Source organism: Lycium barbarum, chromosome 11, assembly GCF_019175385.1.
Source record: "Lycium barbarum isolate Lr01 chromosome 11, ASM1917538v2, whole genome shotgun sequence".
In the NCBI taxonomy this organism is placed as follows: Eukaryota; Viridiplantae; Streptophyta; class Magnoliopsida; order Solanales; family Solanaceae; genus Lycium; species Lycium barbarum.
The window spans coordinates 21,869,184-21,882,605 of NC_083347.1; the positions used below are offsets into that span (position 1 = coordinate 21,869,184).

The window sequence follows — 13,422 nt, forward strand, 5'->3', positions numbered from 1 at the left end:
AATAACTTTCTATTTCGAATGAATATCAAAGAAATATTAAAACAGATGAAAACTTAGTAGTTTTCCAGGGGATTTGAAACGGCTGGAAGGACTTGATTTCTTAGGGTATTTCGGTGATTCAAGAACTTCCTTTTTAGGGAGATTTTTTGCGATTCGAAAGCTTTGATTCTTAGGGGTTTTCTCTGATTCCCAAAAAAAACCTCCCTGGCGATTCAACCCGCCACCCTTTTATAGGGTTTTGTTTTGTGTTGAAGAAAGAGAGAAGGAGGAGCGGGAGAGAGAGAAGAGCGGGGGACAAAGGGAAGTGGGGGACAGCGGCTAGGGTTTTTTCGCAGGAAAGGAGGAAGGGAGAAAGGAAGAGAAGAGGGGGAGGGGTGTGCGCGGCGGAGAGGAAACGAAAGGAACCCTAGTGGTTCCTTTTTGTTCAAATGGAATTGGGTCGGGTCAACTGATTTAATGGACTGGGTCAATTTTTAATGTGGGCTGGGGTGAATTAAAATGGGTAGTGGGCTATGAAAATTGGTTTGGGTTAATTCGAAAATATTGGGGGTGAATTGGGCTCGTATTTGGACTAACAATTTGGCTGATGAAAGAACCAATTTGGGTTTCTAATTTCAAATAAAAGATTCATTTTAATTAAATATATACTAAGTGTGCTAAAATATAAAATATTTAATTATTAGTGCTCAGGTAATAAAATTATACGATGTTGTAATAGCTGTGCAATAATGTTTTGAAAACAAATAAACGATATCATTTAATTGTGCGAAGATAAATGCGATGCATGTGCGTAAGACAGTAAGAAATGCTGAAATGATAATTATGATAATACTAGTAATAATAAAAAATAGTAATAAAATAATAATAATAATAATGGTAGTAAGGACGGTAGTAAAAGATAATGACAGGATAATGAAATGCCGGTATTAATAAAAACTAATTATAGTAAAAAATGCAAATAATTATTTTTTAAAGTTGTCAAAATATTAGAAGTGAAAAATAGGTATTTTGGAGAAAAGGTGGGACAAAATTGGGTGTCAACAATAGTCACAAGGGATTTCAAATCTCAGGTTATAAGCCTAGGGGAAAATCTCCAAACCTCGAGTCCATCAAGTCTCTAAAATAATTACTTACAACAACAACTCAATAATTCACAAATTAAAATCAATTAGAGAATGTGCCATGCAATGACATGAATAGCAATTCAAATGGAGTGCCTTGCAATGCAATGTCGTGCTATGTAAATGTTATGCAATGCAGTAGTCACCTCTCACGCTCCACTCTCGTACATACATGCTATGGCAATGCCTCATCGTCATGACCCATGGGGGACCCGCGAAGTCCATGTACCACTCGTGCTCTCCGGCAGAAACCTCGGAGGCTATCAATTTCTCTCAATCTCCGGCAAAGACCTCGGAGTCTCTCAATCATATTCAATCTCCGACAAAGACCTCGGAGTCTCTCTATCACTCTCAATCTCCGGCAAAAACCTTGGAGTCTTTCTGTCACTCTCAATCTTCGGCAAAGACCTCGAAGTCTCTCAATCACTCTCCTCACCATTAGGAAAACATAAAAGTAATATGGAAGCATGTCATGCATGATATCAGTCTCAACTATATCACCAATATGCAATAAACAAGTACAAGTCATAATATTGTCCGTGGCTCAATAATCAATATTACCCTTTTCTTCATAAGGTGAGTGAGCTAGTATGTGATAAAGATACAACTAGGTGATAATTACATTAAATAACACATAGAATAGGGGATGCATGCCTCGCATGAAAGCAACCTCAATAATCACCGCAGTCATAGATTCCATAGATTCATACTAGGAAGTGTAATTCAATATTCAGTTTCTCAGTAATAACCTTCCTCTTCCATATGACCAGTGAGATAACAAGAGAGAGGAAATTATATCAAGTACATGAAATCAAAATACAGTGACAAGCTCATATAACGATATCGCAATAATGGCGACAAGCCCACGTACAGCTGACATTATCAACCTAGATGAAATTTACCTCCACACCATGCCTGAAGACCTATCATGATTTCCCCGTCAATCACTACTATCTACATACGTTTTGCTAACCAGAGTCTAGAAATAAAGTAAACCGTAACCTACCTCAATGCTGAGCAGGTGTCACGAACTTTCACGCCAAAGATTTTTCCTTCTGAAGTGCTTCCGAACGGACAAAGTCTTATATGCCAATAATTTCTCTTTTTCCACCTTACTTCATTGTGAAGAGAGCCCGAATCCAATACACGGTAAAACGAACAACGAGATCAAAGCGGTGCCCAACACCCGTATTTTGTTCTTGAGAAGAACTACACGTTGCTGCCTCAAATTGCAGTGCCATTGCAGTACACTTCATTACTTATTTAATTTCCCCAAAGGAAAATTTCTAATTTGCACGACTTTTCAATTTAACAGAATCAACATTCCATGAAAAGTCTTGTGCTGCCCACTTCTTGGTATAATATTCATTATGTGCTGCCCACTTCATGGTATAATATTCATTATGTACAAGATCATAAATAAATTTTTTATTGTGGGCAGTGGTGTCCACCCCCTTTTTCTCCATTGCAAATTTCTCACTTAAAAGATTGTTATGTACACTTATAATCTCATGTTTTGGTATCTAAAGAAACAGTACTTGAAACATTTTTCTATAAGCACAATGAGAGTGCTGAATATAATGGCACCCACTTATACACTTTATTACATACTAATCATAATTATCCCAACGTGTCCACCCACCAGATATTGTATAGGATAGTCATGGGTTGCTTTACTTGTCATGGTCCCACGTGGACATGTAAGTTCTTAATTTTATCCATTTGATTCTTAATTTCCTCACTTGTCTCCCACTATAGTTAATAATAATAATAATAATAATAATAATAATAATAATAAATTCCTAAGAAGCATAAATAAAAAATGTAGTGCAGCCGGATCATTATGCAAAAGTGGCATTTGGGGTTTTCCAATAGTCAATACTTTGGAAAAAGTGAGCATTTGAGTACAAGATTGCTGTGAAGCATACATAAAAAAAAAAAAAAAATGCCACCAATTTGTTGTCACTGATTGTTAATTGCTATGGACCCACGTGGTGCATTATGGTTAACATACCACTTATTCTCTATCCACTAATTAATTATTTAGTCTGCCACTAAAATTCAATGTTTAATCCCTACTCACATAATTAATTATGGGCTTGTCCTATTACTCCCCAACAAAATCATTGTCCAAAATAATCTTTTTACTCAACCATTTTATTTTATTTAAAAATTATCCACTCCGTCAAATATCATATTTACCCACTTACACTTTATATGTGTGCAAATAATATTTCTATGAATAAACTATTCACACACATTAAATACATATGTTCTAAAATTTACTCGTCAATTAAATAATTGAATCACCCGTTATCGCAAGCTATAGACACCAAAATTAGACCACGAAAAGGGTGTTTTAGGGATATTAGGCCTAAAAGTGCTAAACGACCAAATGGGTCGTTACAAAATATGTCCTTGTTTTTTCGTTGTACACACTACTCTTAGCAATTCCAATTGCCTCATATGAGTCATAATGTAAAGAACTGGTTTAGCTTGTTCCCCCACAATGACACATCTTTCAATATTAGAGCTAAAAATCATCATTTACAAGTAATAACATGTGAGTTATTTCAAGACTGATATATTCACTTGTAATACCCTTTTTTTTTTTGTTAAAGCATTCTCAAAAATGCAAATTACATTTTTCATGACGAATATTTTTCTCATTTATTAACCCTCACTATTTTGAGAATTTAATAAAATTTAATACTCATGAAAATACACAATATTGTAGAAGTTTTAGGTAAAAGATAATTCTACCTTTTCATCTCTTGAGTTTGATAGGTAGAAAGTGATTTACCTTTTCAACTCAAAACAAAGCTTGTAAATAACTTCTACCTTCACATCTATTGATTTTTCAGTTCTTCATCACGTTGACATCCACAAAGTGATGTAATATATCTTTCCACCTCTACTCAATTTGTTCTTGAAATTAGCCAAGTCCCAATGCACTGGTTCAACCAATTCTATTTTTCTAGTAGTGACAGTCTTAAAAGACCTTTTGTTATGTTTTGCTTCTACACAAACTGAGCACTTAGAAAACTCATCAAAATTCATCGCATGAATTAAATTCATTTTCTAAATCTTTTAAAAGAAAAAATATTAACAATAGCCTACCCGGCCACAAATCAATAGACTAAGTAATATAAGAAGAATTGAGAGCACTTTTATTATTAATGATCTCTTAAAGTCTATAGAAATTCACAACTTTCAGCTATCAAACATACTTTAAAATTGTCATAAAGGTTCACCAACCTTAAGATAATATTTAAATGTAAATATCATTTATTTATGCGGTCAAACAATTGTATAACAACTTTCAAGTGTAGATATGATCCTCTCAGTTTAAATAATTCATATCATTTCACAACTTGAAATTAAAATCCACATGATCTTACAACAACATATTTATGTTAAGAAAATAATATGATGAGATCGCAAATCATCACATGCACATGATATATGTTAGTCTAACACTTAGTATGCATTTTAAGATCATCATAAAAATTGATATCTACCCTAATCACTTACATTGCTAATATTTTATAAGAAACACAAGGGTAGATTTGTAAAAATAAATATTAGTGGAGTTGTAAGATAATAGAACCCGATTATTGCGACATTCTTTTCTTGCACATTGAAATTGTCTTTGTTTTCCTATTGAAATATGACAATTTCCATTCCAAATAAAATTATTGTTGTTTCGGGTTCGTGTCCGTTCAAATCTTTCTCTGTCCCATAGCTGGCCTCGCTGCCCATCGTTTCCGTTATTATAATAATTAGCATGTCTCCAAAAGTGCAGTTATTTGACGAAGATAACTGCATATGAAATTAAACAACGATCTCGAAGTGAGCATCTCAGTAATAAAATTACTGCATGAACAAGAGGAATGTATGAAGCTAATATTTCCTTCAATCAAAAGCTCACAACTATGATAAATCGGGAATAATTAACCTCTTTCTTGCCAAGTTATAATCGCTAAAATAACGTACTCTAATTTAACATTATAATTTAATATTAAAATGTCAAGCTTCAACACATACATGAGTTCCTTCAGATATACATAACACCCATCCAATCAACTTTCATTATCATGATAAGCAACAAAAGTTTTTGAAATAAGTATTGGAATACTTGCTAGAATTCCTTTTTAGCACTACATTCACAATGTTGTCTCAAACACAATGTTCTCTATTAATCATCATCCAATCACAAGATTTATCTTTTGTAATGGATATTATGACTTGACAATAACAATTCATCGATGTAAAAGTGTAGGTTTAATTCCTAATGGAATAATCATCAAGAGGTTTCATAACCACTCAACTCATTATCGGTCAATTCAATATTACAAACTCATATTCCATGATATATAAACCCTCACACTTTCAAATATTTCAATCTAAAAAATAATCTTTCCACAATTTATAGAATTTTTTTCCAATCTTATAAATTTTCCCATTTTTTATATCACATACAAATTTACAAATAAAAATATATCAAACATAAAATGGAGAACAAGAACTTTTCTAGTGTTTCAGTGAAATAAAATAGACTTTATAAGTGAAGAAGTATTGTTTTTAATCTCTGTTCACCCAAGGTAAGGACTTTCAAAGATATATAACACATATAAGTCCTCTAACTAATTGCAGGTTGATTTAATAACCACATAACACATGCAATTTGATAGTCAAGTACCGATTTCATCATGATAATTGCCATTCAATTGTCTTAATTCCAACTGTTTGACAACATTAAGACCATATAAATACTATTCAAGGTCTGACCATTTTGAACAATAAAACCCATTTAAATCATAAAAATTTAAATTTAATAAGATGAATCTTCATATTATTTTCTCAACATAAGAAAAAACTTAACCTGGCATTTTCTTAATATAAGGAAAATCTAACATATACATGTCTAACAGGCCATAAGTCATATTAATCAGTCAAGTAAACAAAACACTAATTTTAATCTTAATAACCTTTCAAAATATGTATACCTCTAATAACGCCCATAAATAAAAAGGATTAATCAAGTCCCAACATTTTCATCCATTTTTTTTCCAAATACGAGTTTAAGAAGAACTTTCTCTTTTTAAGAACCTGAGTAGTTCTTGAATCACCAACATAAATAAATCTTTTTTTTCTTCCACTCGTGTGACACAAAATAAACTTTGTTAGCACAAAGATGCTTAGTAGCACAAGATTCTAACACTCAACCTCTTGCATTAGCCACAAGATTCATTTGAGAAATGACCACAACACTCATATCATTCACTTACTCAAATTTATTCATGTCTGTTATGAAATACATATTTATTGTATGGATTTCCATACACATTCACCAAGTTCCATGAACCTTTTGTATGTTACATGTACCTATTTAAGTTTGTACTTAATTGTTGTAACTCTTGGGTGGTTCTTTCACCCTATAAAGGATATGTTGATCTCTTGATAGAGAGCACACATAAGAAATATTTAATAAAGGCGTTCTCTTCCATATCTATTGTCTATATATCTTGTTTTATATTGAATTATTTGATTTCAATTTACAACACGTTATCAGCACGAGACTCTGTCGTCTAAAGAAATTTTAGAAGGTTAAGGTACTATTTTTCTTAGCTCTATTTTATGGCTAACCTTGCGAAACTTGAGTTTGTTGCCCTTGATATTTATGGCAAGAACTACCTATCATGGGTGCTAGATGCTGAAATCCATCTGGATGCTATGGGTCTTGGAGACACCATTAAAGAAAAAATAAAGCTTCCAACCAAGAAAATGCCAAGGCTATGATATTCTTGCGTCATCACCTTGATGACGCCCTGAAGATTGAATATCTTACTATTAAGGAACCACTTGTTTTATGGAAAAACTTGAAAGAAAGGTATGACCACCTGAAGATGGTCTTCCTCCCAAAAGCACGACACGAATGGATCAATCTATGCTACAAGATTTCAAGTCAATTACGAAGTACAATTCTGAGATGTTCAGAATTCTCAGAATTACTTCTATATTGACACTATGTAGAGAGATGATTAGTGATTCTGATAAGCTGGAAAAAATGTTCTCCACCTTTCATGCCTCGAATGTGCTCCCGCAGCAGCAACATCGAGAGAAAGGTTTCATAAAGTATTGTGATTTAATTGCTCATCTTTTTGTGGCTGAACAAAACGATGATTTGCTGATGAAAAATCATGAGAATCGTCCTACTGGCGCTGCACCATTCACCGAAGTGAATGAGGTGTACGCCCACTACTCTAGGCGTGGAAAAGGTCATGGCCCCAGTCGTGGTCGTGATAATGGTTAAGGATGAAATTCTTCTCTGGGTGTTAATCATTCATCAAAGAAGAATCACGATAGGCATGAAGTGCCAGAAGCACGTGGCTCAGAAGATATCGATGTGGCGAAAGTGGACACTGGTCATGTACCTGTTGTACGGAGAAGCACTTGGTTGAAATTTATCAGGCATCAATGAAAAGGAAAAATAAAAATCCCGAAGCTAATTTTATCTCTAAAAATCAAGCTAACATCACACACTTGGATGTAGCAGATTTCTTTGAGCACTCTGAAGGAAAGATAGATCACTTGATTGGTGATGGATCTGTTGTTAGAGGTGATTGAGTAATTTTATTTTATTTTTTTCTAGTCGTAGTAACTAATGAATAAATGATCATGTAACAATAGTCGTTTACATGAGTACTAGCTTTTCAATTAGCATTAGTTAGTCTAGTCATATTATTATAGTTAGTTATTAATAAAATTTTAAATCTGGTTTGTCTTGATTAAATAATATTTTGATATTGGTATTAGTATCCTCTGCTTACTAATTATAAAGGCCCACTGAGTATTTTGGGAGATTTATAAACTTATGACACCGATTCAATGGAGTTTGAATTATCTGTATCTTGTTATTTCTTCTATTCCTCTAGCGGACAAGATTTTTAATTTTATCTACACTTTGCATTCTTCTTAATCACTACACTTTATACTTGAAGTATAATAGAATTAATATACTACTAAAGAGTGAACTGGAAAGATGGGAATTGATTTATCAAATCTAGTGGTATAAATTACAGTGTTATGCTACTTCATTTTTACGGTTACATATTTAATTCATGTCTCTTGGTACTTATTTTGTAGCTTGTTGGCATAGATACAATATATTTGATTAAGATGTGCATAATGTGGCTATACCTTATTAGTTTTCTAATTGGACGGATGTGGTAACAAGTCACATGGATCATAGCTTGTCAATTTGCTTTTCCACGAGTCATAGTAATGGATATCTCAGTACTTCATTTTATTGGATAAAATACATGAAACTGTTTAGCATTATCTAACCTCCTTGACTTTATATGTATATAACAGTGTTAATATTTAATGTGGATTTATTTTATTTGGTGTATGTAATTCCATTTGAAGATGTGGATAACTCTCAAAGCAAGTTTGGATAAAATTCAATTATGAAAACATTTGTTTGATTGATTCTGCTACTACACACACGATATTCAAAGACAAGAAATATTTTTCTCATTTACTTATGGGTAAGGCAAACGTTAATACTATTCCTGGTAGCACTAATTTCATTGAAGGCTCCAGAAGAGCCATCAAAATTTTGCCTAAGGGAACAAAACTTATTATAAATGATGCTATGTTCTCTTCTAAGTCCCGAAGGAACTTATTAAGTTTTAAAGATATCCGTCAAAATAGATACCACATTCAAACAATGGATGAGATGAATCTTGAATATATTGGTATCACCAAGGATGTCTCTGGCCAGAAAGTTGTTACAAAAAAGTTTCCTGCTTGTTTCTGGCTTATATTGGGCAAACATTGATGTGATTGAGGCACACTCGTAAACCAGAAGTTTACTGACTCCAATACATTTGTACTTTGGCACGATCGATTGGGACACCTTGGATCGATAATGATGAGATGAATTATAGAAAATTCAAATGGGCATCCATTAAAGAACCTGAAGATTCTTTTAAATAATGAATTTTCTTGTCCTTCTTGTTATCAAGGCAAGTTAATTATAAGGCTATCACCTATAAAGGTTGGGTTTGAATCCCCTAAATTTTTGGAACGTATACATGGGGATATTTGTGGACCTATTCACCCACCTAGTGGATTATTTAAATATTTTATGGTCCTAATAGATGTTTCCTCTAGATGGTCTCATGTGTGCCTACTGTCATCTCGCAACCTGGCGTTTGCAAAATTATTAGCACAATTAATTCGATTACGAGCACAGTTTCCTGATAATCCGATAAAGTCTATTCGTCTTGATAATGCTACAGAGTTTTCATCCCAAGCATTTAATGATTATTGTTTATCAATTGAGTGAAGAGTTGAACATCTTGTAGCTGATGTTCACACTCAAAATGGCCTTGCATAGTTAAACATCTACAGTTGATTGCAAGACCATTACTTATGAAAATGAGGTTGCCCACGTCTGTTTGAGGTCACGCTATTTTGCATGCAGCAACACTTGTTCAACTAAGACCGACAAATTATCATAAATTTTCTCCGTTGCAATTGGTTTTGGGTCAAGAACCTAGTATATCCCATCTACGAAATTTTGGATGTGCCGTATATGTGCCTGTAGCACGACCATATCGCACCAAGATAGGTCCCCAAAGAAGATTAGGAATATATGTTGGGTTTAAACCGCCCTCCATTATTCGCTACCTTGAACCATTAACATGAGATTTGTTCACTACTCGATTTGCAGATTGTCAGTTTGATAAGACAATTTTCCCAAAATTAGGGGGAGAGAATAATGAAATAAAAAGGAAAAATTTGTGGAATAATCCATCATTGTCTCATCTTGATGCACGTGCTTCTACTTGTGAGCAAGAGGTCCAAATTATTATTCACTTGCAGAAAATAGCAAATCAAATGCCAGACGCATTTACAGATTTGAAAACGGTTACCAAATCACATATCCCTGCAAAGAATGTCTCAATTCACATTGATATTCCTATAGGACTATCAACTAGTATCATAGCAAGTGAGTCCAAAGCACGCCTGAAGCGTGGTAGACCATTGGGTTCTAAGGATCGAAATCCTAGAAAAATAAAAATAAATGATCAAGATGACACTTCAAAAGAACCTCATAGATAAATTCAAGATTTGAACAATACCATTATTCTTGAAGAAATAAATGAGCCTAGGACTCAAGAAAATTAAGAAATATCAATTAATCCAATTGATGTTGGGACTAATTTGAATCGATTGGAAATAAATGTGGATTATGTCTTTACTTATAATGTTTTAACAAGAATATGCAAGATAGTAAGGATCTTGAACCGCAATCTGTTAAAGAATGTCGAGAAAGAGGTGATTGGCCAAAGTGGCAAGAGGTAATTTAATCAAAGTTAAACTCGCTTACCAAACAGGAAGTTTTTGGACCTGTAGTCTAAACATCTAAGGGAATTAAACCTGTTGGTTATAAATGAGTTTTTGCACAAAGATATAAGATACAAAGGTATAAGGCACGCCTTGTTGCACAAGGATTTTCACAAAGGCCTGGTGTCGATTATGAAGGGATGTACTCACCCGTTATGGATGCAATAATGTTACATTATCTCATTAGTTTCACTGTCCATGAGATACTTGAGATGCATTTGATGGATGTGGTTACAACCTATCTCTGTGGATCACTTGAAAATGAAATATACATGAAAATCCCTGAAGGATTTAAGATGCCTGAGGCATGTAGTTCAAAGACTCGAGAAATGTATTCAATCAAATTGCAAAGATCATTGTATTGTCTGAAGCAATCCAAACGCATGTGATATAACCGTCTTAGTGAGTATTTGTCGAAGGAAGACTATACAAATGATGCCATTTGCCCATGTGTTTTTATAAAGAAAACAATATCAGAGTTTGTTGTACTTGCTGTATATGTTGACGACATAAACCTTATTGGAACTCCTGCAGAGCTCAAAAAGGCAATTGATTATTTAAAGAAGGAATTTGAGAAGAAAGATCTTGGAAAGACTAAATTATGCCTTGGTATGCAAATTGAACATTTGACAAATGGTATCCTTGTCTATCAATCTGCCTATACAGAGAAAGTGTTGAAACGATTTTATATGGATGAAGCACATCCATTAATTACTCCCATGGTTGTTCGATCACTTGATATGAATAAAGATCCGTTCCGACCTCAATAAAAGAATGAGGAAATTCTTGGTCCTGAAGTACCATATCTTAGAGCAATTGGTGCGCTAATGTATCTTGCCAGTACAACAAGGACTGACATATCATTTTTCAGTTAATGTGTTAGCAAGATATAGTTGTGCTCCTACAAGGAGACACACTGGAATGGAATTAAACACATATTTAGGTGTCTAAAAGGGACAATCGATTTGGGCTTATTTTATTCTAACAATTGGAGTCTCGATCTTGTTGGTTATGCCGATGCAGGGTATTTATCTTACCCACACAAAGCTAGATCTCAAACAGGCTATGTGTTTATATGTGGAGGTGCTGCCATAACATGGCGATCTACAAAACAGTCTATTGTAGCTACCTTATCAAATCATGCTGAGATAATAACAATTCATGAAGCAAGCTGACAAGTTGTGTGGCTGAGGTCAATGATACATCTCATTCGAGAAAAGTGTGGTTTGAAATGTGACAAAATATCTACAACCTTACATGAAGATAATGCAGCATGCATTGCTCAATTGAAGGGAGGATTCATCAAAGGAGATAGGAAAAAGCACATTTCACCAAAATTGTTCTTCACACACGAGCTCCAAAACAATGGTGATACAAACGTGCAACAGATTTGTTCAAGTGATATTATGGCTGATTTTTTCACTAAGTCTCTACAAACTGCAACTTTCGAGAAGATGGTGCACAAGATTGGAATGCGTCATCTCCGAGATATCAAGTGAAGTTTCTATCAGGAGAGAAAATACGCGCTGTACTCTTTTTCCTTTCACCAAGGTTTTGTCCCAATTGGGTTTTCCTGCTAAGATTTTTAATGAGGCAGCACTCAATGCGTATTACAAGATGTGTGTACTCTTTTTCCTTCACTAAGGATTTTTCCCACTTCGGTTTTCCTAGTAATGTTTTAACGAGGCACGCTATCTCTCAAATGGACATCCAAGGGAGAGTGTTATGAAATACATATTTCTTGTATGGATGTCCATACACATTCACCAAGTTCCATGAACCTTTTGTATGTTACATGTACCTATTTAAGTTTGTACTTAATTGTTGTAACTCTCGGGTAGTTCTTACACCCTATAAAAGAGACGTTGATCTCTTGATAGAGAGCACATAGAAGAAATAAATAATAAATGTGTTCTCTCCCATATCTCTTGTCTATATATCTTGTTTTATATTGAATTATTTGCTTTCAATTTACAACAATGTCAAATTTCTCACTTTTTTAGACAAACTAGATTTCTCATCTTTTTTTTCCATGACCACATTCTTAGAGAGGAAATAAAGTTTTTTACCTTGCATCACCACAATATGTGTACACTTATTTTACCTCTCCATATGCTACTGATCCATATTGTATAAAATAAATCGCTTTCAAATTGTTGGAAGTATTAACAATATTAATCAGTACAACGAACAAAAGGATAGAATCAACTTATTGGATGAATGTTGCGTCGTGGAAAGCCACTGCCTTGAAAGCAATTTCGGACCGACTATGGTGAAAATCGTTTAGCTAAGTCGCTCCCTACGGTTCCACAGCACTTCCAAGCACTTGCACTAGTGACTGAAAGTTTGGAGTTTGCATAATTACAATTGCCCAATAAGAGAAGAAGAAGAAAAGATTTTACTTTATCTGTTTTGCTATGTCCAAATATAATCTCATAAGATAATATATGTAGGAAAGTATTTTGCTTTTTCTGAAAATATTTTCATGAAATTATAAGAGTAATTAAGGTCATAAAGACAACTGTAATGAAGGCCATAAAGACAATTCAAAACATTTTCCTTCATTATGAGGGCTACCATTAAGACTCATAAAACATATAATCAATTCTTCTTTTGACCAAAATTAGTAGTAGATATTATACAAATTTCAAAGATGTTTCTTATTCTTTATTTGAGATATTAATAATATGAGTATATATATTTTACACCATTATCTTCACACATCACATCCTCTCCTTTTTTCTCTATTGGGATGTCAACATGCACTCCCTTACTTCTCTAATTCTTTTCTTTCTCAAATTTTTTTCATTATTTCCTGCACACATTTCTGATCTTCATAAATTTGGGATGGCACTAAAGGTGGATGTATATAATTTCTTCT

The 13,422-nt window shown here is 33.8% G+C and overlaps 1 protein-coding gene across 1 annotated transcript; it reads left to right on the top strand.

Annotated features, from left to right (window-relative positions):
• The first annotated feature begins 7,059 nt into the window (after nucleotides 1–7,059).
• LOC132619553 (uncharacterized) lies at nucleotides 7,060–7,437 on the top strand. The gene has a single exon (XM_060334419.1). It carries the CDS (start codon nucleotides 7,060–7,062, stop codon nucleotides 7,435–7,437), a length of 378 nt encoding a protein of 125 aa, XP_060190402.1.
• Nucleotides 7,438–13,422: the final 5,985 nt, after the last annotated feature.